Below are 10,803 nucleotides of genomic sequence, written 5' to 3'. Positions count from 1 at the left end.
CATTTAACTGGTGTGACTTTTTTTAGTGGCTGAAAACGATGTTGATGTGAGTTTTTGTCGGGCCTTGGGAAATTTATTTTGATCTAAAGCCAAAAAAAAACTGCAAATACTTACGCGATGCACGTAAATATACTTGCTACAGAGGTGGACAGTCTGCATACCCCTTCTTAGTTTTAGAGGCAAAACTATGATATATTTTCGGAGGGGGTTATATAGAGACATAGAACTACATGCCTATACTATATTTATACAGGGAAACTATACCATTCCTTTGTAATGAAATATTGAAATAGCCATTTTCAAATAGATAGGCAGGTATTCAAAAAATAATAAGGTATCAGAATATTTTTAACATTATATGAATTATAATACACCTAACTAATAGTAACCCTGGACTAAATACCTTAGCTGATTGCCTATTCAACGCTGATGTTAAAAGTAAATTTCAAATTTGTGAAATAAATTTTATCTTATTCAAGAAACCTCCTCAAGTTGTTTTTACTGGAATAAAAATAGTTTAACGTAAAGACACATTAATTTTTTATGAACGGTTGATGCTAAAGTACATTATTCAATATAGATAAAATTGGATATTATACAAATGTAAATAATGTTTTCCCCTCAATATATTTTTATTATTTTGTTGTAGGTATTTTAGTAATTCAAGTAATATTAATTGCAGAAACTTGAAACATTTTATTGTAACTTAAATTATAATTGTCTATAGAGTATAGAATATAAAATTCGACATATTTGAACTAATTATAAGCTATCATACAGTGATACTATTTTTCATAATTTTATAAAGGTAGGTAGATATTTGAAATATTCGAATATTTTTAATTATTATTGATAAATATTGACAAACATTTTTTCTGTCAAAAAGCTTGAGCAAAGTCTCTCGTAAGTTTCTTATTATAGCATTTTAAAATTATCAAAAGTACGTATAAATATGTATTGTGCACAGTATTTATTTTTATAATCATTTGACAACATAGGTACGTAATAATCACGAAAATGTTCCAATAATAATTTGAAGTGTATAGATATGTAATTAAAAATTCATTAAATTTTAAATCAACACTTGAAAATTGAATACAAGGTTCCTCATAAGTTTTGCTTGCAGTAAATTTAAAATTAACAAAAATACACCAGCAATATTTATTCTTTTATAGATATTTGAAGATAAAAAATATATGAAGTTGGATATTCAAATGAAAATAATAACGATTTCGAGCCAATCGATTTTAGTTATTACTTATTTCATTATCATGTTTTGTCATAGTAGATTATTAAATTAGTTACTATTTATACCAGCCACCAGGAACATAACCTTACCTACCTTGGTAGTTGGTATTACCTTAATAGTTAATATCAATAATATTATATCATATTATAATACAGTCGACGAGGTTGGAGGTACACACGGGATTTACCATAGTTGAGTTAAGTAAGTACAGCATAACGAGTTCTCCGCTTATTAATTCTTTTTATTATAATATAGGCCTATTATATGGCTACATTTATCTAAATTATTATATTATATATTATGTGTGTCATGTGTGTAATATGTACCTATATCCAACAGTAAAAATGATATTGTGGGTCACAGTCCTATTATTTCTTATCCCTTTAAGTCATGTCTATTTACATTATGATTTATGATTATATAACATGGTACTATGCTTTAATGCTAGAATGAATCTCAGAAAAATCATGCTTAAAACAGCTTGAAAATTAAAACCAACTATTAATTAAATTATTATTAGCATTCTACCACGTAGTGCGTTTTTTTTACATTATGTGAATAACCTCATTAACCTGCTCTCTGTGTACTACTATAGTATATTTTCATCATAATGAAGTAAATGTATTATTGTGTTATAACGTTAATCTACCCATCCAACCGAATACCGATTATAATAATTTCGGTATACCACTCGACCGTTGAACGTTTGATTAAGCACCACCATAAGAACGTTGGGTATTTTTAGTCAGTAAACATTGCATTTAATTTGTTGTTATTATAATATAATTGCTTTTCATTACAAAATGATAGGTTTGGTGAAATATAAAATCTTCAACAACAATATTAAGATAATATACCTATGCAAATTAAATATTTATATATAAGGAATATTTTGGTAATAATATTGGTACCTAGTTCAATAAATATTTAAAAAAAAAATATTAATACAAAAATTGACCAAGAAAATCACGCCAGTCTCTTAAATCGATTACCTAGTGGATAGTATTGGATAAACATGACAAGTGATAACTATTAACAAAATTGTAAAACCACATTTAATGTAAAGAACAATATTGTATAGGAGCGGCAATTTGTTTTTTTTGTCCCCAAATGAAAATCTTATTAACACAGACCGAGTAAACAGGTATTAATACTTATATACGAATAATAAATCCAAAAACCCTACTTATTTAAAGTATAAAGTTGTATACCAGTTTTCCTTAAAATACAAAATTATCTAATTTTTTGCGTGGTCAGAAAATGAAAAAAATTAATACAAGGTTCCTCATAACTTGTTCGTATACCAACTGAAAAATATCAAAAATACACAGTCACAATATTTTCTTATTAGCATTTAAAGTAAAAAATTTGACAAAATTCGTCAAGATCACAAAACTGTGAAAACTATTTTGAGTTATAAATTCGTAAAATAATAATTCAATTACGAATAATCGTAGATATTTGACATTTTCACTTTTCTATAAACGTCAATAACATTTTCTTCGTTGGGTCAAAAAGTGTGAAAATGTATTACAAAAATCTTGATAATATATTGTTACAATAGCAGTTGAAAAATATTAAAAATACAAAGGTAAAAATTTATAATTTTTATAAATATTTAAAATTTAAAAATGATTTTGTGGTTAAAAATGTATAAAATGTTCAACTTTAATAGCTAAGGATTGAAAATTTAAAACAAGGTTCCACGTAAATAGGTAAATAAATTACATTATTCACAATAATATCATCAAATATACTTAGTATATATGATAATTGATAGGCTGACTGACTGTCTTCTCTCAGAATCGTTATTCATATAAAATGATAAAATATGATTGAATTCAAATTTCAAAACCACCCATTACAACCCACTTGTAACCTACTGTACAGCAGAGTGACACCCAATTGCCCACGTTTTTTATATATAAATATTGATGAACAATTTTTTTTGTCAAAATCACCAAAATTTTCAAACTATTTTAATGTTAAAAATCTATAAAATGTTAAATTTTTATAGCTAAAGATTTAAAATTTGAAATAAGATTTCTCATAAGTATCTAGTTCATGTTGTAATCAACTATCTAAAAAATAAACAAATACAGTTTTTTTATAGATATTTTAAATTAAAATTTAACGTATAATAATTTAATTTTCAAATTGATTTTTTTCGGAAAAAAATAACTGACTGTATTACTATTAGTTAAATAAATTACTTTAATAGCAATAAAAAAATATCATAATATTATAATATATTTAGTAATATAGAATGATAGATCGTTATCTCTCAGAATCGTTGTTCGTATGTAATGATTTTATATCATTGAATTAAAATTTAACACATAAATTACAGTGAAACATATGACCAAGCCTGGGCAAGTTAATGATAATTTTTAATTGACTTAAGTTAGCTTGATAGAAAATATTTTGAAAAGTTTATAGTTAATATGGTTATCCTAATTTTTTTTTAACTAAATTTAGTTAAAAGTTATATAAAAACTTAGAGTTTTATCTTACTACCTTAAGTTACGTTATTTATTATTTTTTATTAAAAATAACCAGTTATATGCTTTAAAATAATACAAAGTAAATCGTTATGCTATATGTATCATCAATAATATTTGTATTATATTTATTATTTAATTATTTATAAATTATCATAACTTGGATTTTATTAAAAGTAACTCGTTATTTATTAAGTTTATATCAATGAAAACCAGTTAAGTTAAAAATTAAGTTAATGAAAATTAAATTTAAAAATATTAAGTTAAAATTAAAATTAACTTATTTTTTAACTTAACATTATCTTTTTGATTCGTTTATGCCCGGGCTTGCATATGGCACCTAATGTACAGGAGAACAGTACCCACTTACCCGCCTTTTTAATAATGGCTCTTAAATATATTTTTATACAAATATGGTGGATGTTTACTAAACATATTAACTAGGTATAATATAATCGATGGTAATATCATAGGCTGACTGATCGTTTCCGCTCAGAATCGTTTTTCTTAAACAATGATATTATATTATTGAATTCAAATTTAACACCATACATTACAGTGACCCACTTGTAACCTACTGTACAGCCCACCTTTTTTATTTGATATTCCCGGTGATTTTGAAAACTTCTAGGAGTTTTAAATTTTTACCTTCTCAATGCATCAACTAAGTCCACTTTCTCATTGGACAAGATACTGTTGAAGAAAATCAAAACAGTTTTACTGCTCCAAACGGCAAAGGTGTGCATTAACTTAAGTTAACAAATGTTAAAAAGTTGATTTTTTTAACTTCTTAACTTAACTACCTAGGTAATTATATTGTTTCTTTTTTAATAGAAATAAATAATAATAATGATATTTACATAAATATTTAAATAATTTATATAAATATTCAGTATTTAAGATTCTGGTAACAATATTTAATAACTAATAAGTGATAGGAAATTATTAAATAAACACATAGGAGGCTAGAGCCGCCTCATTAAAATATAGATATACAATCATGTAGATGTTATTGCAATGCTAAAATTAGTACTGTAGGTATCTTTTTTTACACTAGGCAATATTATTATTATACTTATTATTAATAATTAATCAATAATAATTTATTTTGTGATCGTTTCAAATTTTAATTGCGGAATGCGGGTATCCTGTTGACGGTCAGCGAATACGACGCTAGGTAGAATATTGAATCAGTTACCTCTATATTGGCTAATGGCTATATAGCCTATAATTATTCAATAGTTTATTTTTAATATTTTTATACGTAGTAGAATTTTTATGATGTAAATATTTTGGTGCCAGGGGGTCCGCCCATCCACCTACCAAAAAAACTAGGGGTAGCTGATGCTAATTATTACTCTTATTTTTTTTTCTGAACAGAATGTTTCTTTTTATATAATTATTAAAAATCAATCGAATAAACGTTATAATATTATTTATTTTAAAAGTAATACATTTTAATATACGCTATAATAATATTTAACAGTATCATACTTATATTTATATTAATTATTATAATTTAAAATACATTACTTAAATGTTGTTTGTAAACGTATATTAGTGATGCCACATGATATATCGCACAACTACATATTATGATTAATGATTAATTATTTAAAATTAACTGTGAATGAGTCACCGTATTAAACTAATGGACTATAAAATATATCAATTATTAATTAAATTAATTTTGTAGATAATATGTTAATGGATCGATGTTTAATTTTGGATAATTAGTATTTAGTTTACTATAAGTATTGTTACTGTAGGTAAAACTAATAAATCACTAGGTAATTCACGGTTTGAACTGGTAGTAAATGCCTCTATGCCAGTATTATGGTGCTAATATGGATTAAAAATGTATTAATTGGGAAATATTATTATAGTTTAATATTCATTCAAACTTAATTGTTAAAGTAGGTACTTGTAATTTAAAAAAAAAAATAAATTATAGCCGATCTATAGTTTACCTACATTTATTTTTCCGAAATTAAACATATTGATAACAAACTTAAACAATTAATTAAATCTATTGAAAATAATTAAATACCTAACTATACTTTGATGTTTATACCCATAAGTATATGATTGAATATTTGAATATAATAGCAAGTCGAGGGAGAGGTAGGCCAAAGAAAAAGTGGTTAGAGGTCAGGGTTATGATTAGGGAATATGAAGGCACGTGGCATGGACGTAGAGATAATTATGGGTAGTGAGAGGTGGAATACAAACATAAGAGTAGTTGACCCCCATGGCGTAGAATAAAAACGACGAATACCTAAGAATTATCCATTTACAGGTATTATATTTAAATAAAATCACATAAGCCATAGGGTCAAAAAAAGAAAAGAATTTCATAAAACGAAATCTTTATAAACTCAACACACTGTGACCTATAGAATGTGACAACCTGTTTACAAAAATGTCTACAATTTTCGATGGTTCATATTCCGAATTCCGATCATTATTCGGGTTGGTAGGTATAGTCTTGGCACTAACGATCACTCCACTGCTGTAAAATATCTTTCGATAATTAATTTGTTCTGAAAATCAATGGCAAATGGTAAAAATATGAGCCATAGTTTATGAAGAATAGCATTAATTAATGTTTAATAATAATTAAAATATGGGTGGAAATGTACATAGGATTGACGCAATCAAGTAATTCCGGTAAAATCGATTATTCCACGTACAGAAAGTAAACAATATTTTCAACAGTTAGGTATTGGGAGTAATCAAAAATGAACTTTCTTAAGATGTATTGGTAGACCTCGTCACTGTGTAGCATTTTACAATTTATAATTGCTGGTGGTGGGATATCTCTGTACATGAAATATCTGGAAATTTGAATTATATTACGGGTAGTCTATAGACTTACAGCATCGTACAAACGCAGGTCCTAAAAATGTAGAAGTAATAATTATAAATTACTTATACATGATATATAATATTATATATATATGTTTGCCGAAAACCCGTAAGTAGGTACCCGTGCGTAAGTATTGGTGCATATACATACCTACTATAAACGTATTATTCGAAAACGGACTTGTGAAAAAAAAATACTTTCTCTTCCAGCTATTATAGCTGCAGTAGGTGCTATATAGCTATATTCGTACTAAATTTAATCGGTGTCACATCGTTATTATTATATTATATTCGTTATCGTCACAATAACGTTGGTATATAGGTACAGTATTACATCCTAAAAGTCGAGTACACATTATAAGTATCTCCATAACAAATCAAAATTTTAATATTTTAATTATTTTTGAAATATATAAGTGCTATTATTAATCAGATTTTTTTTAATAATAGGCTTATACTGTCGAAAAAAACTGCATTTAAGTATATTATATCGAACTACTGCCACGGGTACGAGAGGCACTTAGGGTGAAATGGGACTTTTGGCACACACTGTATTATCCGCATATCTAGCTAGGTAGTGCAGAATGTCGCGTAAATATTAATGTGCATTAGAGTATTGCACGTCCATAGCTGTTTTATAACCATGGGCCGTGGCGAATAAAACAAATACCTATACGGCGATACATATTAATAATATTATTATGTGTCATGAGACGCGACGATTTCACACGCGCGTAGCCGATGAGAAGTAGGAGACCACGGAGGACGCAGGCCGCATATATTGGAATATCGTAATATACACAATCGTCGCTAAGCGCACATACCTCAGAGTCTATAATATACCAATAGTACATATTATACTACCACTACTACTACTACTACTAATAATAATAATAATATAACGACGCGATAGGTATGTGAGTAAATATTAAACTAGGTATCCTTTCCACTGAATCCATCGCGGAGGTCTTCTTCGCGCATCCAACCGGATGTCTTATCACCGTATATACAAACGATATTATTATTTATACATAGGTACCTCCTCCTATGCGTATATATTATAAATTATATATAACATACTTGCGTCGCGCGTGTGTGTGTGTGTGTGTGTGTGTGTGTGTGTGTGTGTGTGTGTGTTATATAAAACCGTATAACCCACTTACCACCGTGTTCGCGTGAAAGTATTCGGTCAAGGTCCCCACCGGGTACCACGGCCACGGTCGGTCAATCGGGTACCCGTCGTATACCTACCGGCGGCGGCACGTATATTAATTTTCTATTCGTTTTATACGCGTCGATCGAAGCGTTCTGAGGGCATTCGTTTCGGACGTTGCGATCGCGTTCGAACGTACTCTCATCACACTCGTAATATTAGGCATTATTATTATTATTATTATTTTTATAGTTTTATAGTCGGCAAACCGGCACCTAACATATATCTTACACTATAGTTGTCTTATAGCTGCGTCGTCACCGGCGTCTCGTCTCTACATAGTCGTTCCGGTTCTCTCGCGCCGTTCGGTCGACAAAATATAATATTATAGTTTATAATAAAATACATATCGCATTTCCGACGCGGCTTTTCGTGTCGCCACGAGAAAAATGTCACTCTCCGCGTGCGGTCTCGCCGTTTTTGCGTGCGTCGCGGTATTAGTATTACAGTCCGCCTTCGATTCGACTGACGCTTTACCGACCACAGATCTATTGCTGCAGTCATCCACACCGCTGTCGCTGTCATCGCGAGACGTCGAAGATGAAGTACAAGACACGAGTGCCCTGGCCACTACGTTAACCGATGTAGTGGTTGGTGATTCTGCGCTCAAGGATTTGGCTTTGGGTAAATATAAATTAACAGTTACACCGATACGTATATTATAAGAGGTGTGGAACACGCGCGGCAAATATGATGCGCTTGCACATAGTAATCGTATACATATCAAGCATATTAAGTACAATCATACCTATGTAAACATATTTATATCAATACTAAACAGAATTCATAAGAGTAAATAAAATTAACCATTATTCTTTGGATGGCGGGATTGAGAAATATATATTTTACTGTTTTTGAAATAGGTTCATTAAATTTTCTAGAAATAAGGTGCCCACCTCTACGGTCACTTCTATAAATAATATATGTGTATACATTTAAGTTATTTGTTCTATTATATTATAATAGGTTAAAATCATTTGTTTTTAATTACAGTGGACAGTGAAAAAGGCCACGTCCATAAGCCTATCAAAAAAAAGAAACCTTTGGGCAAACACAAGAAGAAAAAGAATTCGTTTAAAGATAAATTCTTGCCTCTGCTTTTAATACCATTTGTTATTCAAACAATGCTCATACCGTTTTTCATAATGAAGCTGAAATTGTTAGCTTTGAAAGCAATGGCAGTGGGCAAGTTCGCAATTCTGTTGATCGTTTTTAATATGATGCGTAATTGGTCACAAAATGCACACAGTACTTCGATTCGTGGTTCAACTGGGGTAATTATTTATACTGTCTGACACTTAATTACGTTTGACGTAGCTCCGTACAGGCCACATTAATTAAATAATTAGATATTTTAAATCGTGTTACAGGATTCATTGCTCATGGCTCAAAATTACGGTTTCAACGGTGTTCCGGAATTTGGAGCAATATTTAATGGCCGTTAGTAATTGACCGACTTTTTGTAATGCTTAATAATTTATTAAATTTATAATGTAATGCTCTCTGCACACGTTCGACGTCGGGTGTAGTGCTATATTAACATAAGACTATTTACGAACAAAATCACCAATGGTGTATTATATATTATATTAATGAATATAATATCTCGTAAGGTACATTACCTACATTTTATTATATAGTATTTTATCATTAACCATGATTCAAAATTAGATTCAATTTATGTTATTTTGTGCCTTATACTTATATTATAATATTGTCATAATTATCATAAGTTATTGTAGAACTATCGTAGAACTAATAACTATTGTATAATATAATATTTTATATTTCGGATGTATATTACCACCATGTAAAACTATCAGTGTAAAATTAAAATTTTGTTAATTTAATAAATTAAAATACGAATTAATAACAATAAATATAAACAGAAAGGTACGCAAGTATTTATGTTTGTGTATTTACTGACTCACTATTATATAGAGCTATAGCTAGTAAGTACAATATATATTTTTGTATAAATTGTTGAAAATATACATTTTGAATCGGTTAGCGACTACTTAGTGTTTTTACAATGTTACAATATATACCTGTCTAGATGTCTATAGTAGCTTGTATATCCATATTATAGCCTATATTCCCATTCGTCTTAACTCCAGTTGATGCTTATATTATATAGTTTATTTTAATAAAAAATAAATAATAATCAATTGTATTATAATAATGACGCAATGATAAAATTAATAAAAGTAATAGTATTTTAGATAAATGTTTATTTATAATCGTAAATTATACGATACTAATTATTATTCTTGTGGCGTTTGTAGACACGCATACGTAGATAAATAGTTGCCTGCAGTTGTACAAGAGCCATTATTATAAGTATAGCTGTAATATAGCCAAGGTTTACCTAGAACTCTTCAAGTTCAAGTGACATACTAAAAAATACCAAAAATTTACGTTACATAGTATATATTTAAAAAATGTATTATTATAATAATAGTTTATGTTTATAGTTTTAAAATTTAAATACATTTTAACAAATTTTCATTATATAGTATGGATGGGCTGAGAATGCAATGCCGAAGGTAAATAAGAGCCAATTTAGTACCTAAGCGCATTATATTATGTAAATTTATAAAATATTTATGCATATTATAAGTTACTGTAAGTTAAATATAATATAGGTAGCTAAATTTAATATCCAATCATAACTATTTCAATAGTTAATAATATTAATGAAAATTACATGTCTAAACTATTTTAAGTACTATTAGTGTCTAACTTGTCAATATCTACAATTTCTATTAAATAGATTATAGATAGCACTAAAGTAGTTATTGTACATAAATTTAAAGTATAAATAGTCATTTAAAGCATTATTTTAACGTGAACAAATACATCCAGAGACACGTTAAAAAAATTGGGAAACTAGCTCAGCTACACTATAATAGTAGGTGTCGAGTGTACCTCGTCATTGAGTGGGTCACTGTAATGGATGTGTTAAATTTGAA

At 28.3% G+C, this 10,803-nt stretch overlaps 1 protein-coding gene across 2 annotated transcripts; it reads left to right on the top strand.

Moving 5' to 3' along the window:
* The first annotated feature begins 7,847 nt into the window (after window positions 1–7,847).
* On the top strand, window positions 7,848–9,999 carry LOC132934303 (uncharacterized). 2 transcript variants are annotated; one of them, XM_061000590.1, is made up of 3 exons: window positions 7,848–8,455; window positions 8,825–9,105; window positions 9,181–9,999. In XM_061000590.1, the coding sequence occupies exons 1-3, from the start codon at window positions 8,221–8,223 to the stop codon at window positions 9,187–9,189; spliced, it is 525 nt and encodes a 174-aa protein (XP_060856573.1). In that variant the 5' UTR covers window positions 7,848–8,220; the 3' UTR covers window positions 9,190–9,999. The 2 variants fall into 2 exon arrangements, with proteins under 2 accessions (XP_060856573.1, XP_060856572.1); XM_061000589.1 differs by having other exon boundaries at window positions 7,850–8,455; window positions 9,202–9,999.
* Window positions 10,000–10,803: the final 804 nt, after the last annotated feature.

This window comes from Metopolophium dirhodum, chromosome 1 (genome assembly GCF_019925205.1).
Source record: "Metopolophium dirhodum isolate CAU chromosome 1, ASM1992520v1, whole genome shotgun sequence".
NCBI classification, from domain to species: Eukaryota; Metazoa; Arthropoda; class Insecta; order Hemiptera; family Aphididae; genus Metopolophium; species Metopolophium dirhodum.
This window is presented reverse-complemented; position numbering and strand designations above follow the sequence as displayed.